Raw genomic sequence first — 27669 nt, 5'->3', positions numbered from 1 at the left:
GCCTTCTCCATGTGGTTCACTGAGGCCTTCAGCAACGAGCAGGCTTGTGTTGGTCCATCTTTCTTTCCATGTGGCTGCATCATTAATGATTTGAGTGAGGGAACATTTTGCTGATTGATTTAAAGACCCCTTTATCCTTTGAGGAATTATTTTTGACTTAATTAGATAAAGGGAGTAAATGAATTTAATGGATTGATTTATGATCAGTTTGCATTTTTAGATTATCGTGACTCAAGAAAGTCTATTCTCTCTATAAGACGTGTGCTGTCAGCCTTCTGAAAGATGGGTATCTACAGAATCTCCTTCTAGTTGGAAACACGGCATCAGAAAGAAGCTCTTAGCCGGAGGTCTGCCACTCCTTTCCTCATTAAGAAATAACGAGGGGCCGACATCCTTTAATGCACGACCTGGGAGCACGAGGAGAGCTGCCCAGCCCCCTGCATCTCGGGGAGCACTGTGGCTTCATGGTCTGTGTGCTCCTGGGAAGGTGGTGTGTGTCTGTCTCCTGACTCTCGGAATGTAGGAGGCCGGAACAGGGTGAAAGCCTGCTCTGTTGGACAGGTGGACCTGGGGTCCTGTGGCCAAATGTGCATCCTGTTTTCCTGAGAAAGCATGTCGCCGATTCTCAAGGCCAGCTCAGCAACGACGGTAGCTTTTGGGGGGTGTCTCAGAATTAGAAAAGAGTTTTGCCTTCTTTTCAGAGAATTCTGAGCTTTTGCAGAAAAGAGGCCGTTAGAGTATGTTGTATTAGGAAGAATGCTTCCTTCAGTTTGAACAGATTCTTGCTGACTAAAGTGTTGTTTGTGTTGTCATTAGTAGAAGCAAGTTAGACTTGATGTATTGTCTTAGATTCAGCAATGATTTGGATATTTCTCTTACCCAGCGAAGTTGAGGTTACATCTTGTTTTGTTCCTCCTAGAACACCTTGGCATAGTTTTCGCTCTGTTCCAGTTCTAATTGTTTATGTATTTATGCCAGTCTCCTGGACCCTGAGTGCTTTGATGGCAGTCCATTCATTCACTTGGCATGTGTTTATTGAGCACCTTCTGTGTGCCAGGCACTCCCGGAGGTGCTGGGGACATGGAGAATAAGGGGGACATGGCCCTGCTCTTACTATAGTGGGGGGACAGAAGCAGACAAGTAAGGACACAGCAGGGAGTGACGCAGCTGGTGATATGTGTCATAGAGGACATACAGGGGGCAGTGCAGCGTACTGGCATGTCCCCTTCTGTCTCTGCAGCAGGGGGTCCAGTGCCTGGCATTTCATGGTGTGGAATTGATCTGTTCTCTGGAAATGTCTTTACTAGCTAGAGGGGCATGAGTGGTGGGGCCCAAACTCTGCATTTGTGCCTCAGCAGCAATTGGGGTTTGCAGGCTCTCGTTGGGAGCCTCTCCACCGCCTTGGCCTTCTCTTCCTTTCCTCAGCACTGTCCCTAGATCAGATCCCTTCTCCACCCCCACCCGCCATGCTTGCAGATGCCAGCGTAACGAGTTGCTCTAATGCACAGATGTCTCCAAGGGTCCCCCTTTCCACTAGAAGGAAGTCCAGCCCCAGAGCCTGGCACCCAAGGCCGGCAGCATGATCCTCACGACTCTTCATCCTGCCGCAGCCATACCTTGTTCCGCACGGCCGCCTGGCTGTGGGTTCTCTGGTCTTCCCTCACGTCACCTTTCCCATCACTGTGCTCAGCTCTGCCGTCTCCTGAGGCTCAGGGCCAGTGCCACGTCTTCCACACTCATGTCTCTTCAGGGCCAGGGACTCTGTGTTCATCTGAACCTGCCTGCACCTGCCTGTTTGTCCCTTGTCACACTGCTCACTCTCCACTTGGCTGGTTCTTTATTTACAGACGTGGCCGTGTGAGTTGCATCTCCCTATAAATAAATCTGGTCAGCAAATAGTATGAATAAATGAAGTCAGTAAATGGAGAATGAATGAATCAGCGAGTCAGTGGATGAACACACGCCCGCCTCCCTGCTTCCACTAGACTCTGGGGTGGAGGGGCTTCTTTGTTTCATCTTCACCTTTCTCCCAGCCCCACAGTTTCTTGCACAGGAAAGTGCTCGATAGATGTTAATAGAATCAATCAGTATTTCAACCAATGGCATTTCTATTAACAAAAATTCCTACTCACAGCATTATTAAAAAATCAAAGATCCAGTCAAGCCAAAAGAATGTTATGAGATTAAGTTTTTTTCTTTTACAAAATTGACATTATAAAAACAAGGATCATCAAAGATACAGAAATTTCCCTTCACTCTTTAGCTCAGAACCTACACCATTGCTGTCACATTCCCAGGTGCTGTTGAGAGATCTTTTCCACACGGAATCTGATGCCAGTTTTCTTGTACAGAGTGGAATAGCTGCTCAACCCAGTCCTCTCGTCTTCTGCACGCTGGGCCATCCGCTTGCGGCTGGGCTTTGTGAGGTTGGAGACCCCCAGTTGCGGGTGTGCGTGGGGTGGTGGTCGGACGGGAGCAGAACCAGGCTGTTTGGGAGAGGAGGAGGTTGGTCCTTGTCGTTTGGGGTCTCTCTGAGGGCCAGGAAGTTGGTAGTTGCCGTCCTCCTGGCCAGCAGAGCGCATTGTCCTGATCTTGTCCTTGCTCCATGACCTTTGTCTCCTGGAGTCCCATCCCCTGACCCAATCCCCATGTCTGCAGGCTACAGGTTTTCAACTATGTCACAGAATTGGGAACTGTGATGGTGGTTTAGTTTGTAACTTTGAGTTGGATGTTATTTATTTTAGAATTAAACATTCATACTGCTGAACCAATTAGGTCATCACATTAGTTGTTTTTGCTGAGCCAGAGAGTTTCATGAAGTTGTAGTCTTGAATTGTGACGCTTCTCTCACCAAAGCAGGCCTTTTTTCTCTGCATTGGAACCCAAATCTATGTAATTCAGTGCTAAAATCGCCATCACCAAAGTGTCAGGGTTTCAAATTTAAAACTCCCAGGTTGGGCAATGCAAAAGATTAGACCAGAGAGCGATTCCAGCTTCCTTATAAAGAAGAGAGTATTTTTGATTACCAGTTAAGCTCCTAATTATGTGGAGAGGTTTATTGCGGGGTTTGTGCAATGTGGGTGATTAACGTAGTCACAACGACAGTAGCTGTTCCCTGTCCACCAGCAGGTGCTGGCTCTCTCCCCGTGGCTTGTGCCACGTGAGACTGCTACCCAGACCATGTCCGTGATCAGTGTCCTGGAAGCCCTTGGAGTTACAGGCTCTGTTTAGAGTTGAGATATTTCCCCGTTTCCAATGACCAGGCCGCCCCATTTGGTTTTCTACGAGGGAGAACTTAGCTGTGTCACCTAAGTTTCGGGCATTGCCTCTGCTACCCTGGCCATTTCTGATGCTGATGTCTCGCCAGGTGGGTGAGTGTCCTCTGAGAAGAGGATGCTGTGAGAAAGGAGCCTTGCAGGAGACCCCAAGCTCGGGTGAGCTCGCCGTGGTGACAGACTGTTGCTGTATGACTGAGGAGGAAGATGTGAACCATGTTTCATGACTGAGGGATTGTTGTTTTCATCTGTGAAGTTAGACTTCCCTACGTTTAGCTGCACAAGGTAGATCAGTAAGCAGTGACTCCTCCCTCCCGTCCTCGCCAAGTCAAAGGCCTTGGTTCTCCGCCCTGTCTCAGTGGCGGCCAAAGCGATGGAAAGAGCACCGACTCTGTTTTCACATGGACTGGTTCCCGGGCCTGCTCTGCTGCTCCCTGGCCTGTTACCCACCTGTAGGCCCTCGTCTGTCAGAGGGGAGTATTTTTCTCACCGGGCTGCTTTCAGATGGAGCGGGCCCTAGCTCAGGAGCACTTACTGTGGAAGCTCAGAAGAAACGCTCCATCTGTCAGTCGTGTAGGTGTCATTGCTGCCAGGTTAGCTCTCCCGGTGGGCAGCCCTCATCGCCACAGTGTCCTTGATTTGAGCCCATCAACCTGCCTGTTCTTTCATCCATTGACCCTTTCTGTCTTCTGGACATGGAGACATGGACAGAAAATTTCTGCTCTTTATTTACCCAAGATAGCTTTTTGGATATTTCAAGGTAGCAATTATATCCCTATATGGTTTTCTCCCTACAAGGTTGACTATCCTCCCTAGTTTCTTATATCTACCCATCCACCCACCTAGTCATCCATCCATCTACGCACCCATCCAGTCTGGTGGAATAGTCAGGGTGTGCTAATTGTGCAGTGCTGTTCACACTTTGTACGAAGGCCAGCACTGATCCTGCCCACTGAATGCCAGCTGCCAGCTCCCCTCTCACTAAGCGTTCTGACCCCCAAACTCCCTGCAAGTTTCTCAAACTGTTTCCAAGGGCAGTACCACCAGCCTTGGAACTTTTTCTCTAGGGATGTTTATCTGTAGAAAAGACAGGCCTTCCTTAAACTATCTTGATGGGTTAAGGAACATTTTTTCCCTATTGTAAAAATAACCTGTTCATTGTGAAAATTCATGTTCTCTTTGTATTCTGTACCCTTCTGCAGAAAATAGAGAGGCATAGTTTCCCAACTCACCCCCACCCCTGGGGCATCCATGGCTCTCTGTTGGTGGCATCCTTCTGAGCAGTGTTCTCTGTGTGTGTGTGTGTGTGTGTGTATGGACACACACTATATAAATGGAGTTGTTGATAAAGATGGGATTATTTTAGAGACTAAAAAAACAATAGAAAGGATCAATGAAGCTAAGAGCTGGTTCTTTGAGAAGATAAGCAAAATTGACAAACCCTTAGCCAGACTCACTAAGGAAAAAAGACAACTCAAATAAATAAAATTAGAAATGAAAGAGGAGAAATTACAACAGATACCACAGAAATACAAAGGATTATAAGGGAATACTGTGAAAAGCTATATGCCAACAAATTGGATAACCTAGAAGAAATGGACATATTCTTAGAATCATACAACCTCCCAAAACTGAATCAAGAAGAAATAGAGACTCTGAATAGACCAGTCACAAATAAAGAGATTGAAGCAGTAATCAAAAACCTCCCAAAAAACAAAAGTCCAGGACCAGATGGCTTCTCTGGTGAATACTACCAAACATTCAAAGAATATTTAATACCTATCTTTCTCAAACTCTTCCGAAACATTGAAGAAGATAGGATGCTTCCTAAGCCAGTCTATGAGGTCAGCATTACCCTGATACCAAAACCAGACAAAGACAACACAAAAAAGGAAAATTACAGGCAATATTGTCGATAAACACAGATGCAAAAATCTTCAACAAAATATTAGCAAACTGAATACAACAGTGCATTAAAAGGATCACACCACCATGATCAAGTGGGATTTATTCCAGGGATGCAGAGATGGTTCAGCATCCCCATATGAATCAATGTGATACACCCCATTAACAAAATGGAGAATAAAAATCACATGATCATCTCAATAGATGCAGAGAAAGCATTTGACAAGAACCAACATCTATTTTTGATAAAAACCCCCAATAAAATGGATCTAGAAGGAAAGTACCTCAATATAATAAAGGCCATATATGACAGACCCACAGCCAAGATCATACTTAATAGTGAAAAACTGAAAGCCATCCCTCTGAAAACAGGAACAAGAGAAGGGTGCACACTCTCACCACTCTTATTCAACATAGTACTGGAGGTTTTGCCCAGAGCAATTAGGCAAGAAAAAGAAATAAAAGGGATCCAAATTGGAAAGGAGGAAGTAAAACTCTCACTGTTTGTGGATGACATGATTCTATATATAGAAAGCCCTAAAAAATCCACCAGAAAACTATTAGAAATAATCAGAAACTACAGCAAAGTTGCAGGGTACAAAATCAACATACAAAAATCAGTTGCATTTCTATACACTAATAATGAACTAGCAGAAAGAGAAGTTAAGAGTTTAGTCCCATTTATAATTGCAACGAAAAGAATATCTAGGAATAAATTTAACCAAGGAAGTGAAAGACCTATACACTGGAAACTGTAAGACATTATGGAAAAAAATCGAAGAAGACATAAAGTAATGGAAAGCCATTCCGTGCTCATGGGTTGGAAGAATAAACATAGTTAATAGGTCCATATTACCTAAAGCAATCTACAGAGTCAGTGCAGTCCCAATCAGAATCTCAGTGACATTCTTCGTGGAAATAGAGCAAAGAACCTTAAAATTTATGTGGAACAACAAAAGACCCTGAATAGCTAAAGCAATCCTGAGAAAAAAGAGCAAAGCTGGAATTATCACCATCCCTGACTTCAAAATACACTGCAGAGCTGTAGTAATCAAAACAGCATGTTACTGGCAGAAAAACAGACACACAGATCAAGGGAACAGAATTGAAAGCCCAGAAATAAAACCACACATCTACGGACAGCTAATCTTTGACAAAAGAGCCAAGAACATACAATGGAGAAAGGAAAGTCTCTTCAATAAGTGGAGTTGGGAAAACTGGACAGCCACATGCAAAAGAATGAAAGTAGACCTTTATCTTACACCAGACACAAAAATTAACTCAAAATGGATTAAAAACTTGAATGTAAGACCTGAAACCATAAAACTCCTAGGAGAAAATATAGGTACTACACTCTTTGACATTAGTCTTAGTATCATCTTTTTGAATACCATGTCTACTTAGGCAATGGAAACAAAAGAAAAAATAGACAAATGGGACTACGTCAGACTAAAAATCTTCTGCAAGGCAAAGGAAACCATGAACAAAACAAAAAGACAGTCCACCAACTGAGTGAAAATATTTGCAAATCATATATCTGACAAGGGGTTAATCTCCAATATATATAAAGAACTCATACAACTCAACAACAGAAAAGCAATCCAATCAAAACAGGATAGGGCAGAGGAAATGAACAGATGTTTTTCCAAAGAAGATATACAGATGGCCAATAGGCACACGAAAAGATGTTCAACACCACTAACTATTAGGGAAATGCAAATCAAAACTACAATGAGATATCACTTCATGCCTGTCAGAATGGCTATAATTGACAAGACGAAAAATAACAAATGATGGAGGATGTAGAAAGAAGGGTACCCTCATACTCTGCTGGTGGGAATGCAAACTGATACAGCCACTATGGAAAACAGTATGGAGATTTCTCAAAAATTAAAAATACGAATAGCATGTGATATAGCTATCCCACTACTGGGCATTTGTCCAAAGAACATGAAATCAACAATTCAAAGAGATTTATGCACCCCTGTGTTCGTTGCAGCATTATTCACAATAGCCAAGATGTGGAAGCAACCCAAGCGCCCATCAATGGATGAATGTTTAAAGGAGATGTGGTATATGTCTACAGTGGAATACTACTCAGCCATTGGAAAGACAAACTTGTGCAATTTGTGACAATGTGGATGGACCTTGAGGAATAGTATTACACTAAGCAAAATACGCCAGACAGAGAAAGACAAACAACGTATGATTTCACTCTTATGTGGAAGATAAACACATGGCTAAGGAGAATGGATGAGTGGGTTACCAGAGGGGAAGGAAGTAGGGGGAAGGCCAAATGGGTAAAGGGGCACATATGCATGGCCATGGATGAAAACTACACTATTGGTGGTGAATACAATGCAGTCTACACAGAAACTGACATATACTAATGTACACCTGAAATTTACAGTTATAAGCCAGTGTGACCTTAATAGAATAATTTTTTAAAAAGATGGAATTATTTTACAAATTGCTTTTATAAGAATCATATAGCAGGACAACATTTTCAAAGAATTTTATTTAAATCGTCCCCTAAAGCCTTTCTATGATCTAAGAAGGCAAGAGAGATTATTTTTAATTAAATGTCTGTTTCTACATCCCGTGTCTTCGTATTCAGTTGTAGTCTACTTGGGACTGCTGATCTTTTGCCCAGGGCTGTGACAGTGCCTTCTCTGCCTCCCCCAGGAGCCCTTCGGTTAGCCTGTACACTTTTTGGCCTCTCTGCCACTGTGAGGGCTCTTTGAGGTCAAGCTCCCACCTTTCTCAACTTGGTGTCCCCAGGGTGCAGGGCCTGCCTCCTGAAGGAGGTGTTGTGGGTAATATGGGGAAGAGGGGGCTGGGTGCAGCTCTTAAAGCAGCATTGTATGTGCTGGTGTTAATGTTTGTTTATGATTAAAGGATGAAAGTAAGACATAGAATCTAGTCAAGTATCAGATGAAACAGGTTGGTTTAAATTCCATTACTTTTAATAATGTGTTTGGCATAAAGTCACCTTAGAGAGGACCACAGTAGCCCTGACTGTCCTGGCTCCAGGGCCCTGGCGGTCCTGCCTGGCTGGGAGTAGGTGTGTGCCCTGCCCAGCATGCCCCGTCACAGCCTGTGGAGTGTCTACGTGGCTTGGGTTAGAAATAGCTGAGCCAAATCCCCGAGGCCCTGAGGGTGCTCCAAGAGCCCTGCTCCTGCTGTGACCACTGCAGCATTGTTATCGAGGCCCACCCTCTGCTGATTGACAGTCGAGTTCTGCTTGTTCTCTTATTACCCGTGAATTTATCATTTTTCCCCTTTGAATTGTGTTTCTTCCTTTGAACCCTGGGATTGCCTGGAATCCCATAGTGTCCCTGGTTTCCTGTCATTTGTGATCCTAGCTGACCAGTCTCTTCCCGTAGGCCAGCAGTCCTGGCCTCTCCCCTGGCACTTGGCATGGCCCACGTTTAGGGAGCTAAGTCCTGCCCAGCATAGGCTCCAGGGCCGCTGACATTAACACTAGACTCCTCAGGCTGGTGCACAAGGGCTTCCTTGTGGGTCACTGTTCAGGTGTCCGCGCCTCCCGTCTCCCTCCCTCCTTGCCCATGGCACGTGTGGGAGCAGCATGCTCTGGTGGGAAGTGTGTGCCTTTGGAGTCAGATGGTCTTGAGTTAAAATCTGTCATGGCTTTTGGCCATTTTGGGGTCTTGACTCTGAGGACTCTTTCCCACCCAACAGTGCTGAGATTCCTGGGTCCTAACGGTGGATGGTTTAGGAGGTTAGCGTCTAACCGAGGGAACCTGTGCTAAACATGCTGATTTTCTTGTGGTTTCTTCCGGGCCGTGCCCCCAGGGACCACAAGTGCCCTGTCTCCTGTGGGCGCCCCCTGAGGGGTGTTTTCTGCTCTTGGGGCCTGTGTCTCAGCTCTGACCCTATAATCATAGCCTGGGGGGCTTCCAGAGTGTCTGTGCCTTCTGTGCCTTCTCCTATGTCGGATACTTTATCTGGCAGGATGGATATTTATCTCATTCTGACAATAAGGGACATTCCGATTCTCTTGACTTTTTGAAGACAAATTGGCATAGGGGTTCTCTGAGTTAAATGCCATTACTTCAATACTTTGAAGAGTAACAAATGGCCCATTGTGAGAAATGACACCTAGAAGAGGCTGCCGACATTTTCTTGGATAGAGCAGTAAGCCAGCTGAACGACCAAGAAGAGTCAGCGAGGCTTCTGCCTGTCTCGCGCAGCAGTGTGCCGCCTGTGGGCCGGCCGTGGGCCCAGCTGCTTCTGTGAACGAGGAGAGGAACTTGAGGCCCTGTTGACTTTTATTACAGCTGAGGAAATAGCTCTGTGCTTTGAAGGCCATTGAAAGAGAGAACGTGTCGATGGAAACTTCTCCAGAGAAGTCCTCTGATTATTGTTGTTGACTCAGTTCCCTGAGATTGGAAAATACAGTCAGATCTGCTCTGGTGTGGTGGATGAACTCATCTGCCAAAGCCATTTTCCCAGCGAGGTAGTCCCCGCTGTGAGGAGGCCACTTACACTGTTGTCTTCAAACTTGATCGTGTAGCTGGAAAGGCGTTAGGATGGGCAGCACCTGGCAGTGGGAGGCGGGCCCTACAGTGTACATTAATGCGCCCCTGGGAGACTTAGTGTCCTTGTCTGTAAACTGGCAGAGATAACACCTCCCACATAGGCTGCTTGAGAAATTCGGGAGCCCAGTGCCTTCCTGCAGAGCCACAGTGGGGGCTCATCAGAGGGGGCACTCAGGTCAAATGTTGGCCTCCTGGGACAGCAGAGTTCTGAGGCCAGGCGTCTTGCTGGGCCAGGCCAGTGGGCAGAGCAGTGCCTGAAGGTAGGAGGGAGAGCCCGCAGCCCCAAAGGTCAGCTAGGATGGTGCACATGTCACAGGTGAGCTCAGGCTGCGAGGAGGGAGCTCAGAGCAGGCTGGGCCACGGTCATCAGGGTCCTGCATCAGAGGGAAGGGCCCCGGAGCTGGGGGCCACATGGATCTGCCAGCCAAGGCCTTGGCTTGTGAGCACACAGCCTGGGTCTGAGAAGTAACCCACCTGCCCCTCCCCATCCCTCTCCCACCTTCATACCTAAACATTTATACCTAAAAGTGACTCTCTGACATCTAAACGTGTATGTTTTCAATTTTTAAAGTTGTTTTCCCCGTTAATCTTTGAGCTTCTTGAGGGGACTGACTCTTACTCATCTCTCTGCCCGATGACCTGGAGTGTAGGGACAGAGCCACCACACCTGCTGCATGTTGTCACATTGCTCCAGTGAGGGGACAACCCAGTGCCCAACAAGGGACAGGTGATAAACAGAAGGTGGCCCATCCATATGGTGGAATGTTATTCTGCTATAAAAAGGAATAATGTGCTGACACATGACACAACATGGATGAACCTTGCAACATGGTGCTAAGTGAAAGAAGCCAGTCTCAAAAGGCCATGTATTGTATGATTCCATTAATATGAGATGTCCAGAATAGGCAAATCCATGAGACAGAATGCCCATTGGTGGTTGCCAGGGGCTGGGAGGGGTTGGGGGGGAGTGGGGAGTGACTGCTAATGGGTAGTTTGTTTTTGGGGTGATGAAAATGTTCTGGAATTAGATAGTGGTGATGGTTGCCCAACTCTGTGCATATACTAAACCCCACTGAATTGTATACTTTGAAAGGGTGAACTTTATGGTATGTGAATTATGTCTCAATAAAATAAACCTCCCAAACAAACCAAAATAAAACAATACTTCTTGAGTGAATGAGGGAGTGACTGACTAAATGGGGCATTAAGAGTGCCATTTTCGTTTGCGTACGTGTGCAGATATGATCTCACGCGTCCAGGGGGATGCAGCGATAAGGGACTTAAGAGCTGAACTGACTGGAATCTGCACTGCCTGGAGGCTGTGCTATGTTGGATGCGGGAGCGGGCGTGTGGCCTTGCTGTCTAGGCTCACGAGGCCCATACGGAGGGCCCAGCTGGTTGGCTCACCTGCACAGGGTGCTGGCCATTGTCGTCAGGACAGCCCTCTCCTCTTTTTTTTTTTGTTAAAGATTGGCACCTGAGCTAACAACTGTTGCCAATCTTCTTCTTTTTCTTTTTTCTCCCCCAATCCCCCCAGTACATAGTTGTATATTTTAGTTGTGGGTCCTTCTAGTTGTGGCATGTGGGATGCCGCCTCAACATGGCCTAACGAGCAGTGTCATGTCTGCGCCCGGGATCCGAACCCTGGGCCGTCTAAGCGGAGTGCACGAACTTAACCACTCAGCATGGGGCCGGCCCCAGCCTTCCCCTCTTTTTACCTTTCTGATTTCTCTTGTGAATGGAGAACAGAGCGGGGGTTCTTCACTGTGGCTCTTCCAGCCATACACCTTAGTGTGAGTCAGGAGTTGTGTCATGCTGCCCCCGAGGAAACGGTAGAAACATGAGGTGTGCCTGTGAGCGTGCAGGGCTGTTGTGCTTTGTGGGGAGCAGTTAGGAACATGGGCCCTAGGACCCCATGCTGACCCCTCTGCTTCCCAGGCTGCAACTGGGCCCTGTCCCTTGTTTCTCGGCACCTCGTTTTCCAAGGGGTTTGATGGTAGTGATACTAGAATTGTGACAACGGTTAAATGAATTAATACATTTGAAACATGTGAAAGAATACCTGGCATATAATAACCACTCAGTAAGTGTTAGCAGTTATTGTAAGTGTTGTCATTTTTACCCACTTAAAACTTCCAAAATATGTTCTGGGCTGAAATGTTTCTTTCGTTAAAGAACATTTTTCTTGCAAAGATGCCATGTACATTTGCAAAATAAAACAAAAGTAATAAAAAAATGTGGGGTACACAGTTTTTTAAAATTTATGAGTGTTAGGCTGGATGATAGCAGTTACTGTAAGGATCTAAAATTAGTTGTTCAAATGTCTGATAAGCCATTTCAATTAGGCATCTGTTTTGCATTTTAAAACTTTTATGTTATATTTTCTCATTAGGTTTTTTATACTTGAAGGAAATTATTTAGAACACCATTGCCTGTTCTTTTTTTCAAACACATCTGTGTTCCTGCTTTCTTGCATATTTGCCCATAGCATAGAGGTATTACCCAGTGTGGTTTTAGAGTCTCTAACCTTGGAAACAGGTTTTTAGAGGAATTATTACTGAATGAATAGGTGCATATCTTAGAAGCAGAATTTTAAAAATCTTAGGAAAAACTTTCAGATCTCTGTTGGGAATAAGTAATATATTTTAGGTTCTCTCTTATTAGGATGCAAAATGCCTGAGAAGAAATCATTTACAATGTATTAATTATGTTAATTAATCAGAGAAGATTCAGAATATTAATTATGTGCAACTAATTAGGTATTAAAATTGAGAACCATTAAGTGATGAGGTGGAAGAGTACATGCGTCGTCTCGTTAGAGCAAGAAAAATGGGACCGAGAGAGATCCCGGCACAGAGCGCAGACCTCTTCATCAGGCGCCCCGCCCTGTGTTGTTTGCTCTGTGGGTTAACTGCTCATTGTCTTTTCCATGCTCCACGGCACACAGAGCAAGAGGATGTGGACGCCGCCGACGTCTCCCGCGTGCCCGCAGACGTGCTGCGCAACGTCGAGGCCGACACGTACTGGTGCATGAGCAAGCTGCTCGACGGTATTCAGGTGAGCCCCTCCCGGTGCTGATGCCAGAGAGATGTGATTCCGCATCTAAAATGAGCTTTGTGAAGAGTGCTGGGCCTGATGCCACAGGCCTGCTTCTGAATCTCGGATCAACCACTGACTGCCTTCTGAAGCCTCCCTTTCCACATCTGGAATAGTACCTGCTCCTCAGGGTTGACCAGGTGTGAGAAATACTGTGTGTGGGGTTGTATGTGGTGTGCCTGTGCAGGCACACTCCTTGTTCCGGGGACCCTGGTGGCGTCCTGCGGAGGGTTCCTGCGGGAGGGGATGGTGCAGGGCTCCGAGGGACTGGGGCTCTGCTCTGCAGTGTCTGATCCCCGTAGATTGCAATCTCCGCAGCTCTGTTGCCTGCAACCCCAAGTGGTACCAGCACCACACGTGGGCTATCAACAAGCTGTTGCCTTTGGGTGGCAAACTGTATTCAGAGGAATGTGCCCTTAAAGGGCATCATTTAGGGCCTCAGCCTCTCATCTGTAACACAGGGCCTGTGACCAGATGGCCACATAGCCCCTGCCAGTCCTGGGCCAGGGATGTAAGTGCTGGTCCCGGAGGACAGCATAAGCTGGAGTGAGTCCTTCTCCTGTGGCTGGGGCTCTGCTTGATTTGTCATCATCTGGGGCCAGAGGCTGGGATTTTTGCAGAAAAGCCACAGGTCTCCCAGGACGAGGGATGATTTGATGGAAACAGTTTTGGGGCAGCATCCTACGCAGAGCCTGGGAAGGACGTCGTTGGCAGGTAGAGGGCAGGAACGAGGACTGAAGCCTCTTGATGTAGCAGGAAACAGTGAGGTAGATGGACGGCCCTCAGGTGTGATGTGGGCCATTTTAGGCTCCTCTTATGCCCACACACCTTTCTCAGATGTCTGCTTTGTGCCGGATGCTGCACTCTGCACTGAGGAAGGAGAGGGAAGTAGGGTGACAGGCCCCCTGAGAGCTGGGCTTGGGACGGACGTAAGGGCGGCTTTTTGAGGCATAAGACTTGTGCTCCCGAGGACCCGTGTGTGGGGTAAAGTGAGACTTGGGGGGATGACGAATTTTGCTGACGGAGGAGGGGAAGAAGCACAGAGCAGGGCTTTGGTTGATGGAAGTTTTCTGAGGGACCACACGTTTGAGGTTCTTTCTCATCACTCGTTTGCGGATGGTCCTTTGCAAAGACGGCTGCCATGGGCATAGAGGCTATGCGGGCATCTGTGCGTGCTCCAGGATCCCTCTTGTTCCAGGTAAAAGAGGGGGCCTTCCCCCGACTGGGGTTGCACTTGTCACATGTGTTTCCCATCAGGGTTTGGCTTTTCCTGAGCCGTTGTCATAGTGTTGTTCCTGGTGCCACTAACTGGAGAGTCTCAGCAAAGCTACTTGATTTCAAGTGGTCAAAGTAAGGCTTTTATAAGATGTCATCTAAAGACTTAGGCCCTGAGGTTTAGTCTGAATAAATGAGCTGGAAAGATTCTATTGACGGAAACGGTGTGGGCTCACATTACTTTGGATAACTTAGGAATTGACAGAGAAAGTAAAAGCCCTCCCCGTAATTGAAGAATGAGACCTTGTGTCTGAGAGCTGATCCAGACCTCCTCGTGACTGATGTTGTATCTTGTAAAGAAAAGTGTGCCCGTTGGAGACATATTTTGGCTGACGTATCAATTCATCATTTCCCTACTTTGTTAATATTTTCATATTTTTTAGTCTTTCTCATAAAACTTAAGACATTTTTTCCCCCTTAGAAAAGAGATTGAATCATAATGTGAAATTTTATCAATTTCAAATGTCGCTTCTCTGATCATGAGTGATGGAACTTCTGCCATTTAAATACAAGATTATCCAGCTTCTATTTGTAAATAAAATCAGCTGTACAGTGAAATCGATGCTCACTTTTCATTTCTCACCTGAGATTTGTTGTCTGATGAAATGGTTTCTTGACAAGGCTGATGTGTGTATGGCCGGTGCTTTTCTGGTGCTTGTGTTTACAGCACACAGCAGGCCAACGGCAGTATCCATCTTTCTCTGACGTGGTTGGATTGACTCCACATGAGCCTCCGCGAGCAAGTGTTAGGGATGCCAACCAGCACCATCTGGGGAATTCGGGAGATTGTAATTCCTTTAGATAATATCGCGTTAGCAGTCCACAGCTTTGCCAAAGAGGCTTCAGGGAGTCAGAGGCGCTGGGCCAGGGCTCTGTGCAGTGGCCCTCCTCATGAGGAATGACAGGACTTCTTGGGACTGGTAGGTAGTAACAGCGGGCACGAGGGTGAGGCAGTGACACTCAGCGTGTGTTGAGTGTCTCCAGTCACTTGGTGCCCCTGATGGTGGTTCAGCCTCACAGCAGAGCAGACGTTACACTGTTGTACACGAGAGTTGAGCCGCTTGCCCAGGCTTGTGTGGGGACCCACATTCGAACCCTAAAGCCTGTGGTTCTCTACTTTGCTTTATGACTATCTCCAGCTAAAATAAGTAGAAATGAGTTCCATTTTGCCAGAGAAGTTCTAGAGGGCAGAAGCCACATCTATTCATTTTTGTTGCCCTCGAATATCCTGGGTAGGAGCAGTGGTATTTTTGCTTCACTTGGAGCCTCATCTGAGACTCTGCCTTCCACATGTGGCCAGAGAGTGGTGATCACCTACCATCTCCAGGCGCTGCGTGCCAGTTGTGAGACATGAGTGCAGGTGGTTCACCGTCCCCCTGCTGTCCCCGAGGGTCTCAGAGCCAGGTGGCAGGGTGGGAGGGAGGATTGCCTATGGATGGCGGATGCTGGGAGAGGAGGCTCTTGTCCAGTGACGTGGCACACTGGGAGAAAGAACAAGCCACCCCCTCCCAACCAGCGCCTGGAAGTGCTGGGCGATGCTGAACAGAAGTTCTCTAGGAGCACGCCGGGCTCCTTGATAAGGGAGTCCTTCAAAAGGATGAGAGATGCACCTACCAGCTGACTGCAGTGAAGCGTCAGACACAGTGATGGCTAAGAGCTAGGTTTGTCTGCCCTGGCGAGGTGTAAAAATAAGACAAAAGCAGATCCTGGGAAGATCCAGGTGCTGTCGGGAAACGAAGTCAAATGGTTCTGCAGTTGAGGTTCTCTGACCCTGTGTCTCAGGACCGCTTTACACTCTTGCAAAGTACCGAGGGACTCAAAGAGCCTTTACTTATGTGGGTTAGTTCTGTTGATATTGAGCGTGTTAGAAACGCGAACTGAGAGTAATTTACAAGTATTTAGTAATTTATTTTAAAATAATGATAAACTCATGTATGCTATAAGTAACGTATTTTTGTGATAAATTAATATTTTCCAAAACAAAAATATTTAGAGAGAGGGAAGGCTTTGTTTTACTTTTTTGTAAAACTCCTCAGTGTCTAACTTAGTAGAAGACAGCTGAACCTCACAGACGCTTCTACTTTCAGTCTGCTGTAATGTGGTCTTTGGGTTGGGGCGCAGTGAAGAAGATCCAGCCTCACCCAGGTGTGGAGCTGGAAAAGGGAGGAGTGTTTGAATAACCCTTTCAGGTCATTGTAGATGTTTTCTCTTTCATACTAACCACAGCTTACTAGTTTCTTTTCTTTCTTTCTGAGAGTCCACATGCATTTTTTTATTGAGGTCACATTGGTTTACAACATTATATAAATTTCAGGTGTACGTAGACTACGTTGTGTTCACCACTAAAAGTTTAGTTTCCATCCAGCACCATACAAAAGTGCCCCTTTACCCCTTTCACCCTCCCACCACACCCTTCCCCTCTGGCAACCACCCATCTGTTCTCTGTATCTGTGTGTTTGTTTATTGATGTTTCCCACATGCATTTTTTACCAAAATAAAATCATAGTATACATGTTATTTTGTAACCTGCACTTTTCTGTTAACTCCATCTTTCTACATCAGTACGTTTTTTTCCAATTATTTTATTGAGGTCGTGTTGGTTTATAACATTGTGTAATTTCAGGTGTACATCATTATATATCAGTTTCTGTATAGACTGCATTGTGCTCACCACCAATAGTCTAATTTTTATCCATCACCATACATACATACCCCTTTACAACCCTTTTGCCCACCCCCTCCACCCCTTCCCTTTTCGTAACCCCTCATTTGTTCTCTTTATCCACAAATGGTAGTGTCTTAAAGGTTAGCTGCAGTGTGAAATCTGAAGCCACATCAATGAACATTTTGTACTCAGTTATGTTAAAATCCATCAGCCTGTCTTGCCCTTTGAAGGGATCTTTTACCTGCGTGTGGTCCTGTAACATCAGACATTGGTCATCTGGAAAATATTGGATGACTGAGGTCTGCAGATCTTCTAAATATCGACACGTTTCATCATACAGTGTCAAAAAATCACATTTGTTAACATGATCACCATCTTATAAGAAGAAGCTGTCAAAACCAGAGTGGCAGACAAGAGTTCCCCAAAATTCAGATTTTGGCTTAAAAGTTCAAATATTATTATTGGCAACAAATACTCTTGATTGCTTTCCTTCAAGTAACAGGCTAACTTTGTTCATTTTTGAGAAAATGTCTGCCAGATACCCAAGTTTGAATAACCAGTTTGCCTGTTTGCCTGTTAGTCATTCTTTCAAGTTAAGATGGTATTTCATGAAAAATGTGTCTAATTTAGCTCACAGCTCAAACAGTTGCACCAACTGCTTTCCTGGAAGAAATCACTGTTTTTTGGTACAGCTCGAATATTTTATGTGTTCTTCTCATTTTGCCACACAGAATATTGAAAAGATGTTTTGAACTCAAGGGTTGAGATTTAGCATGATGTTAATCATAAAGTTAGGAATGTTTCTGCTTCATCAAGGACATCATTAAGTGAAATGCCTTTCTTCCTTTTAGCTGTGAGTGTGTGGTGTTAAGAACGCAGTTTGGTGGCACTGCTTTGACTCATGTCAGTGTGTAGCATTTTCACTCACCACCACTTTTGTGCCCTCAGTGCAGATGTCAGCACAGTGACAGAGGTAACTAACGCCATAGGATTGTTGTGAGCACTGTTTTGATCTTGCAGACTGCTGGACTTGAAAGGTCTCAGGGCCATGGCAGTTGGCTGACCACCGTGGAGAAGTGCTGCCCTAGAGGGATGCTCTCTCCACACGGGCCTGGGGTTTTCTGACAGAAAGACCCCGAAGATGAACTGACAATAGAAAAAGCACAGAACAGGGGAAGGTGCGCCCAGAGTAAACGTCACTGGCACTGTGATCAGGAGGAGTTGTACTCCCAGGACTTGAGATCCTAGAACAGTGATGTTGCTGAACCACGAACGTCTCGGTTTTGAATGATCAAGGAGAAAGAAGGGCTTAGAAATCAAGAACAAGACTGTGAAAAAAGAACTTGCAGATTTTTTTAAAAAACTACTTCTTGCAACCAAAATTATAGTTGTTGACAATTTAAAATTCATTAGACACAGCAGAAGAGAGAATTAGTTAAAATGGAACATAGGTCTGAGAAAATCACTGAGTAGGCAGCACAGAGGGATGATAAAACCATGAAAGAGAGAACAGAGGAGAATAAAAAAAGATCTCGAAAGAGTAAATGTCCTGGAGGGAAGCCAATAGTATTTATAAAGATAATTGGTGGAGAATTTTCCAGCACTGATGAAAGACATTGTTACTTTTATTCAGTAAACAGAACAAGTCTCAAGAAAGAGGAATTAAAAAAAAAACCACACACATAGAGAAGTGAAAGTGAAACCACTAAATATGAAAGATAAGGGAAAATCTCATAGGCAAGGCCAATGACCTACACATAGAATATTTAGGTGGACGATTTGGTGGAAAACAGCCTGCAGCAGGAGCAACAGAGGCCAGAATAAAATGGAGCCATATGTTTGGTGTTCTGAAGAAAAACAATTGTTGAGCTAGACTGGATTTAAAAACACAATCCAGCTGTATTCTTCTTATAAGACACTGAAACCTGAGATTACAAGAAGGTGCTAAGGATGGGGTTGGGAGAAATGCAACAGATAGGTACCAACCAAAATCATAGTTAAGTGGCTGTGTAGCTCTGACGTAGCCATTAGATGAAATAGATTTTAAGGCAAAAAGCATTATTAGGGATAAAGAGTATCATTACCTAGTGATAAGTGGATAAGTTTACCAGGGAAGGTACAATCTTGAATGTATGCCCTGACAGCATTTGTGTACATGTACGTAGTATAACTCACGAGCATGTATGTGTGTGTGTATGAGAGAGAGAGAGAAGGAAGGAGGAAAGAAAGGGAAGCGAGGGAGAGAGAGAGAAGCAAGAATTTGGCAGAATTACTAGAAGACACTCTCAGTGCCAGACATAGTTCTCAGTTCTTTGACTGTATTCACTTGTCTATGTTAGCTCAGTTTCCCCCCTACACGTCTGTAAGGTGTTTCTCTTTGTGTGACTAGTAAGCTGCAGAGTCAGGATTCAGACCCACACAGTGTGGCTCTGGCTGTCTTGTGTCTCAGTAATTAGCAGGTCATGCAGGCAAGAACTGGTAAGATTATAGAGTATCTGTACCACAGAGTTAATAAGGTTGGGCTACTGGCCATATCTAGAACCCCATATCCAGCACATAGAGAGTATTCATTCTTTTCCAGGGCACACAGAACGTTTATAAGAATGGCTATACCAGCAGTTACCAGGGAGCCGTCCAGACCAGGGTTGGGGTTGGCATTCTACTAGGTGGAGAATCCGGGACGTGAACTCACCCAGACTGCTTAGGGAGTAGGAGTGGGCTGGAGCCCGAGGCTGGGAGGCTGGTTTGACCCTCTGCAGCTCTGCGAAAGGCCTGTGATTGGTGCCCTCCCCAGGTGTTCGGGCCTGGTCACTCATTTCTGATGGATTGGTGCCTTCCCCACTAGGTGTTTGTGGGAAAGACGTTCTTTTTATTGAGGGGCATTTGGTGCTGGGACAGAAAGAGCAGCAGCTGCATTTCTAGGTGTAATTGTCTTATGGGGGAGACTTAGTTCACAGGCCAGTGTGTGGAAGGCACTGCTGGCTTGTGTGAACACTGAAGTGAGGTCCTGGGCACTGCCCTCAGGGACGTCTGACCTGGCCGAGGGATGGGGCTGCATGTTGGGCTAGGGAGGGGAGCCATCCTGAGCCCAATGAGAGCCTAAGCTAGGTTGTGGCAGGCCAGCCATAGGAGGGCCAGGTGCAAGAAAGAGTGCCAAGGCGGACTGTAGGCCTTGTGAGCTGTGGCACTGTGAGTGCCCTTAGTTGGGGGAGGTGGCAGTGGGGAGCCAGACTGCCTCCTTAGGATTGCTGGCAAGTGTCTGGGGTGTTTTTTGGTGGGTGCCGTAACGGGGATGCCACTGGCCTTTAGTTGGCAGGGATCAGGGTACTAAATGTCCAGTGATGCATGGACAGTCCTGTGCAGGGAAGAATTTTAACAGCAGCTCATTAGGAAATGCTGTGGAGAAAGAAGGCTGGGCTTGTAGTCAGCAGATCTGGCATAGATTCTTTTCATCTGTGTGACCCCGTTAGTTATCCAGTGGGATGATTTTGTCTTGAGAAGTGAATGAACTTGTGAGAAATTCTTTATTTTGTGGTGAAACGGTTGCTTGAATCTGACCTGGCGGACTGTGCACTGGGGGTTTGCACAATGCAGGAGGGTGACCCAGGCTGGCTGGGGCACAGACAGGGCTCAGTGCAGAAGCCGTGACCATGATTCCCAGTCTGTAACTTTGAAGCTTCCGTGGTGAATAGTCCTCAGCGCTGGGGCAGTTTCTGGGTTTCCTCCCTCAGTTGTGTGGTGGCTTTGATTGAAGTTCAGGTAAGTTGAATTTTGGGGAATGCTTCACTTCATTTTCCTCCTCATTTTCCACTTCCTTACCAGTTGCTCTTTGCCCATTTTGCTGCGTTTTGCCCTCTGTGCCCCTTGTCCTATGGGCATCCTGAGTTGACGTGCGCAGGGTGGCTGCATGTGGGTTCGGCCTCTGGTTCCTGAGGGGCGATCTGGCTTGCGAGATGGGGGGCCTACGTGGCTTTCCCCTCAGGTCCCAGCATGAGGCGGACAGGTGTTCTCCTCAAGTTAATGGGGTTGGGGGTCGGGGGAGGTTCCAGCCGGAGATGTAAGTTTTAAAAATCATTTGGTGGGCCACTGTTTCTTCCAGTGTTGTCTCGGATTGTGTCTTTCTAATGCTGTTTAGTATTAGTAGCTGCCTTTTGGGGATAGTTTTGGTGTAGATCACAGAAATCCATCTGAGCCAATGCTGCTGATGGACTATTTCTTTACAAAGGACTGCCTTACAGCGGGGTGTGGCATTCGGCCCCAGGAGGACAGGTCTCGCGTGGCTTCTGGTGGCAGCTGCTGCCAAGGCGCCGTGTGAGCCCTGCGTCCTGTCGTGTGCAGCAGCGTCCAGGCGGGGCGAGGCCTCCTGAGGCTTTTAGGGGATTATTCTTGTGCTTTTGCCAGCCCTTTCATTTCACTAACAGCACTAGCGCTGGGCCTTCGGCAGCTGTTACTTCCTGAGTTACGGTTTCCATGTTGGCCCACCCTGAAGTCATCCTGTCCCTCTCAGATTCATTACTTAACAGGACAGCCTCTGAGTAGGAGAGAACCGCTGCCTTTTATAATTAGTCATTTGCATTTCCTTTCCTTGGGGAAGAATTACTCAATTCTAAGAAGTGATTGGTGGCATGGAAGTGATGGGAATATTGGAGAAAGTGACTATATTATCTTGGAACTTGTCAGAGAAAGGGCTGGAAATGTGGCGGTAGAGTGACTCATTTAGAGAAAGGCAGGGAAGCTACCAGGCCTGTGACTGGAGTCTGGAGTGGGTGTTGTCTTGAGGGCGGGGGGGATCCCTCAAATACAGCTGTTGTGTGTTAGCCATTGAAGATAATGCTAGTGAGGAGAAAAGGGACAGCTGTATTGCAGGAAACCAGAGCCTGTGCAGGGAGCCCTCAGAGAAGTTTATGCTTCAGAAAGGAGAAGGGCCCAAGGCAAGCTCAGAAGGTGGCTCCGGATCCTCAGAAATGAGCTTAGACGGCTGGAACCTGGGCTGGTCTTAGGCCTGGGGATGTGGTTATCTTCCAGCTAAGCTCAAAGGAAAGAGAGGAACAAAGGGGCTGTCTGTTGCTTGGCACGGTGGCAGAGAGAAAGCTTACTTGGCCCTGATTTGGCTTTTGTGGTGTGCGTCAGGAAGAGCCTTCACCTGGAAAGAGTAGTGCAGCTCTCAGGTGGAGCCAGGCAGAGCTGCGGCCTGGTGCCGAGCCCGTGGATGGGAGAGTGGACGAAAGAAGCACCTAGTCCATGTAAATCTGTTCCTGTCTCAGACACCAGACGAATCATGCTCTATGTGTGGAAGAGAGGTGATTTTAGAGCCCCAGTCAACAAAATTGAGCATTCTTGGTAACATTTTAAAAAGGTTTATTAAATAGACAAAAATGTGTTGGTTACCAGGCAGAAGCGGACGATTCATTAAGAGTGAGTCATGGAGCAGCAGACAATTGAAAAATGAAAATTCAAAAAAATTCGATTTACAATAGCATTGAAAAACATAAAATCCATGCTGTTGCCTGAATGAATGGTTCATTCCTTTTAAGTACTGGGTAGTACTCCATTGTGTGAATATATCCCAGTTTGTGTATCCATCCTCCTGTTGGGGGAAGCCAAGGCTGTTTTCGATCTTTGGCAGTTAAGAATAAAATTTCTGTGAACATTCACGTATACGTCTTCTTGTTGACATATATTTCATTTCTTTTGAGTCAATACCTACAAGAGGACTTGTTGGGTCGTAGTGTAGGGGTCTATTTAGTTTTTATGAAAAACAGCCAGATATTTCCCTAAATTGGTTATACTGTTGTACACACCTGTCAGCAATGAATGTAATGTCAGGCTGCTCCACTTCCTCACCAACATTGCATTTCCCCGTCTTCTTTCTTTATGCTGGATAGCAATCCTTTGTTAAGATATATATGTATTTTGAAAATATTTTTTCCAAAGTTTGTGGCTTGTCAATTCACTTTTTTTAACAGTGTCTTCTGATGAGCAGAAAAATTTAATTTTGATGAAATCTGATTTATCCTTTTTTTCCTCTTGTGGTAATGGTTTTCTTTGTGTCCTAACTACAAATCCTTTATCTACTCACAGGATGCCAGGGTATTCTCCTAAGTCTGTCTTCCAGAGGCTTTGTAATTTTAGTTTTTACCTATAGGTTTATCATGTGGCTTAACTTAATTTTTCTGTGTGGTGTAAGGAAGGCGTGGTGGTTCATTTTTACAATAGAGACTTCCTAGTTAACACAGCACCATTTGTTGAAAACAGTTTTGTTTTGTTTCTAGAACAGTTTGCTTGGGCACCTTTTCTGAAGCTGAGATGATGGTCTCAGTGTGTCTGTTTCTGCACACTATTCTGTTCTACTGATCTGTCAGTGGGTCTTGATGCCAGTACGTCCTATCTGAATTGCCCGAGCTCTTCCTGGAGTTGGGTAGAGTAAGTCCACCAAGTTTGTTCTTTTTTAAAAAAATTATACTGTGGATTTTGGTCCTTTGCATTTTTATGTAAAGTTTTTCAGTAACCGTTTCCTACCAAAAAAGCCTTAGGAGCTGGGATTTTGAGTGGGATTATATTGAATCTATATGTCAGTTTTCCAACAATTAACAGTATTATTAACAATATTGATTCTTCTAATCCATAAGCATAGTGAATTTCTTAATTTATTTAAGAATTCTTTAATTTATCCTCACAAACATTTTGTAGTTTTCAATGTATGGATTTTGCTCATATTTTGTTAAACTTATTTCTAGTTTTTTTAAATGCTACTTTAAATGGGATAGCTTTGCTTATAATTTTTTTTTCGATTTTTACTCTGGGTTTGTACAAATAACTGATTTTTGTAAACTGACATAGTTTTCCAGTTAGTATTGTTGCATAACAAATTATTCCAAAACTTTCTGACTGAAAGCAACTGTTGTATTATGCTCACAGATTCTGTGGGTCCGGTTTCAGTCAGAGCATGGCGTGAATTGCTTACCTATACACCACAGTATCTGGAGCCTCAGGTGGGAAGATTTGAAGCTGGTACAAGTTGATACGTAGGGGCTCGAATCATCTAAAGTCTCATTTATGTGTCTGGTGCCTGACTCTAAGACTAGGACTGTAGACTGAGCTGCCCACACATGGCCTCTCCCTGTGGTTTATCATCCTCATGGCACGATGGCCTTAGGATAGCCAGAATTCTTACATGGGTCAAGGCTCCCAGTAAGACTTCCAGAAAACAAGGTGCAAGTTGCATTTTTTGTGACTGAGCCTCTGGAGTCACATGGTATCACTTCTACTGTACTCTTGCAGTTGAAACAGTCACAAGCCCACCCACATTCAGAGAGAGGGAAATTACACTCTATCTCTTGATGCGCAAGTGCTGGTCACATCATGAATGAACATGTGGGATACAAGATACTGTCGTGGCCACTTTTGGAAAATGTAATATGCCACACCGTATTTATGGTGATCTTGCTAAATGTACTTATTAGTTCTAGGAGCTTTATGGTACATGCTTGAGGATTTTCTATGTACATAATCATGTGATCTGCACATAAGCAGTCTTACTTCTTTCTCTACAATATGTATGGCTTTTATTTCCTTTTCTTGCTGTATTGCATTGTCAAGGATCGTAAGTACAACGTTGAATGGAAGTGATGAAAGCAGACATTTTTACCTCCTTCCAGACATTGGTGGAGAGTAAATCATTCAGGCTCTCACCAGTAAGTGTGGTGTTAGCTGTTGGATTTTTGTAGATGCCCTTTATTTGGGGTATTGTTGATGGTAAATTCCACAGGGAAGGAGTCGATATTTTTTATAAGCATCCTGGTTTATTTTGATAGGTCCTTACACTTGAGGAATACTAGTCTATAATGGAAGAAAAAGTTAAGGATAGAATTTAAAGAATTGGTAGAAGAAGATCTGAAAGACAGATCATAGTTTGTGAGACTTTAAAAATTATGAATCAGTGTTTTGTCAAATGGTTTTTCTTCTGTTGAGATGATTGTATGATTTTTCTTACTTATCTGTTAATGTAGTGAAGGACTTTGATTAATTTTTAATGTTAAGCCAACCTGCATTCCTGAGATAAACTCCACTTTGTTGTGAGCTATTAGCCTTTTTACGTATTTCTGGATTCTCTTTTGGTAATATGTTTTAAGAGTTTTACATCTGTGTTTATGAGGAATATTGTCTTCTATTTTCTTTTCTTCTAATGTCTTTTTCTGTTTTGGCATTAGAGAAATGGTGGTCTCATAAAATGCTCCTGTAATTTCTGAAAGAGTCTGTATAAGATTGGTATTATTTCTTCCTTACATGTTTGATGGAATTTGACAGTGAAGCCATCTTGGCCCAGAACTTTCTTTGTGAGAAAGTTTTGACTATAAATTCAATTTCTGCTCTGGGTAGGGCTCCAGATTTTTTGTTTCTTTTCTTGTCAGTTTTGATAATTTGTGTCTTTTGAAGAATTTGATCTTTATGAACAGTTGTCTAATTCATTGACATACTGTTGTTTACAATATTCTCTAATTCTTTTAACGTCTGTAGGAACTGTAGTGATGTCTTGAATTCCTCATATTGAAAATTAAATTGATTGATATTTGTCCTAAGATCTGTCACATGGTCTGTCTTGGTGAGTGTTTTGTGTGTCCTTGAAAAAAAGAATGTGTGTTCTGCCTTGTTGGGGGACGTTCCTGGAACTGTCAGTTAGGTCGTTTTGGTTGGTAGTATTATTCCAGTCTTCCCTGCCCTTACTGACTTTCTGTCTGCTTTTTCAATCAGTTACTGAGGGAGGACTTCTGAAATTTCCAACTACACTGGTTGACTTGTCTCTTCTCTCAGTTTTATCAGGTTTTGCTTCATGTTATTTGAATCTTAGTTATTAAATATATACACATGTAGGATGATTATGTTTCTTGATGAATTTGTATGTTTATCATTTATTGTTATGAAATACTTCTCTGTTTCTGGTTATATCCCCTGTCCTGGAGCCCAGTTCATCTGATATTAATATGGCCATTCTGTCTTCCTGTTGTTAGCATTTCCTTGCTGCATCTTTCCATCCCTTTCCTTTTAGTCTACTTGTATCTTGTTATCTAAGGTGCATTTCTTGCAGATAGCTTCTAGTTGGATTTTACTTTCTTATCCTTTATCCTTGTGTGTTTAGTTCATGTACATTCATGTAATTATTTATATGGCTAGGGTTTAGGCCATTGTTTGCTGTTTGTTTTCTATTAATTTCATCCTGTTTCCTCCTTTTTCCTATGGTCTTTCAGATGCATTGAGTACTTTTTTAATTAAGGGACTTTATTTTTTAGAGCTGTTTTAGGTTTACAGAAATATTGAGCAGAATGTTCAGAGTTCCCATATACTCCCTCACGTCTTCCTCACAAACACACAGTTTCCCCTGTTCTTAACATCTTGCCTTAGTGTGGTGTGTTTGTTATAACTGAGCCAATGTTGATACATTATTATTTACTAAAGCCCATAGTTTACATTAGGTTCCCTCTCTGTGCTGTTCATTCTGTGGTTTGGGCAAATGTATAATGGCACGTATCCACCATCACGGTATCCTCCATTACGGTGTCGTACAGAGTGGTTTCACTGCCCTGAAAATCCCCAGCCCCCCGCCTGTCCATCCCTCCCTCTCCAAACCCTTGACAATCACTGATCGTTTTACTGTCCCCACAGTTTTGCCTCTTCTAGAATGTCATTTGCTTGGAACCATACAGTATGTAGCCTTTACAGACTGGCGTCTTTCCCTCAGGGAGTATTTTTATTATTCTTGTTTGTTTTCACTTTGGCTCATAGGCCGTCTCTCCTCTTCGCACCCTCTTTTCCGTTCGTGGTTCCTCTGCTTCTTACAGCGCGTACCTGTAGCTTACCGTAGACCACCTTCAGGTGCCATCACACCGCCTGTGCTGCTGCTCGGCCAGTCTCTGCAGACAGGCGTTCGGCGTTTCCCCACTTTCTGAGTGGTTTACAGTAGGAGCTGGTGGCTCTGTCAGGGCTGATGGGCGCCTCCAGGCTTCACCACTCTCCTATGACTGATGTCACCTTGGAAGCGGGAACAGGAAGGAGCTTTCTCACCCTGTGTGGGAACCCAGTGGCTTGTGAAGCAGCCATTCTTCTCTCCATTTACAGATGAGAAAACAGAAGATCAGAGAAATTCAGCCAGCAGGGAGGAAGCGAGGAGTTGGCTGCATGTACGTTTACAGTGCTCTTCCATCTTCGAGCGGCATCTGAGGAACACCGTGCGGCTCTGTCCTTGCTCTTGTCCTTCTCCCCTCTCCACTGAGACTGTGAGGAAGACACTGAGGGCGTAGGTTTAACCAGTGCCTCTAAGCTTGGAGGGACAGCTAATGTGATAGATGACATAATCAAGACTCAGAATGAGGGCAGCTGCCTGCAATGCCAGCCGGGAACCAATCAAATGAACAAGCTAATAGGAATAAATGAAAAGCCCGACGTTCAAGTTAACAAAACCAACCAATATCAGTTGTTAAAAGCGGTTTGGACAGTCTGGGTTGACTGCATCTTCAGTGGGCGTTCTCAGCGTTATTTTGCCCAGATTACAGCCTTGGTCTCATACCTGACGTCCTGTATTCTCTTTGGCCCCCTCTGTCACTCTGCACCTTGCAGTCACCCTCATCTTTTCAAAATGCAGATCTAACTGTGGTGGTTCCCCATTTCCACTCCTTGACTTCATTTCGTAGCTTTGCTGTGGTCTTACCCTTCACTCCTCACGTGACCTTCCAGCCTCAGAGTGGTCCACTCTGCCTTACCCCACCTGCCTTGCTGCCCTCCAGCGGCACTGGCCTGCATCCTGTTCCAGAAGGTGCCATGCTCCCGACTGCTGCCGGGCTTTCCTGTGCAGTGCTCCCTTCTTTCCACGTCTCAGCTCAGGCCTCTCGTCCTCAGC

At 45.0% G+C, this 27669-nt stretch overlaps 1 protein-coding gene across 2 annotated transcripts in view; it reads left to right on the top strand.

Annotated features, from left to right (window-relative positions):
- The window catches only part of TBC1D22A (TBC1 domain family member 22A), a 344321-nt gene that overhangs the window by 169065 nt on the left and 147587 nt on the right, over positions 1-27669 (top strand). For both annotated transcript variants that reach the window (XM_046646272.1, XM_046646271.1), the window contains one exon: positions 12690-12799. In XM_046646272.1, the coding sequence (XP_046502228.1) occupies positions 12690-12799 (110 nt within the window). The remainder of the gene's footprint in view (positions 1-12689; positions 12800-27669) is intronic.

Source organism: Equus quagga, chromosome 19 (genome assembly GCF_021613505.1).
Source record: "Equus quagga isolate Etosha38 chromosome 19, UCLA_HA_Equagga_1.0, whole genome shotgun sequence".
Lineage (NCBI taxonomy): Eukaryota > Metazoa > Chordata > Mammalia > Perissodactyla > Equidae > Equus > Equus quagga.
Note: the sequence above shows the minus strand (reverse complement) of the source record. Positions and strands in the feature narration are given on the sequence as shown.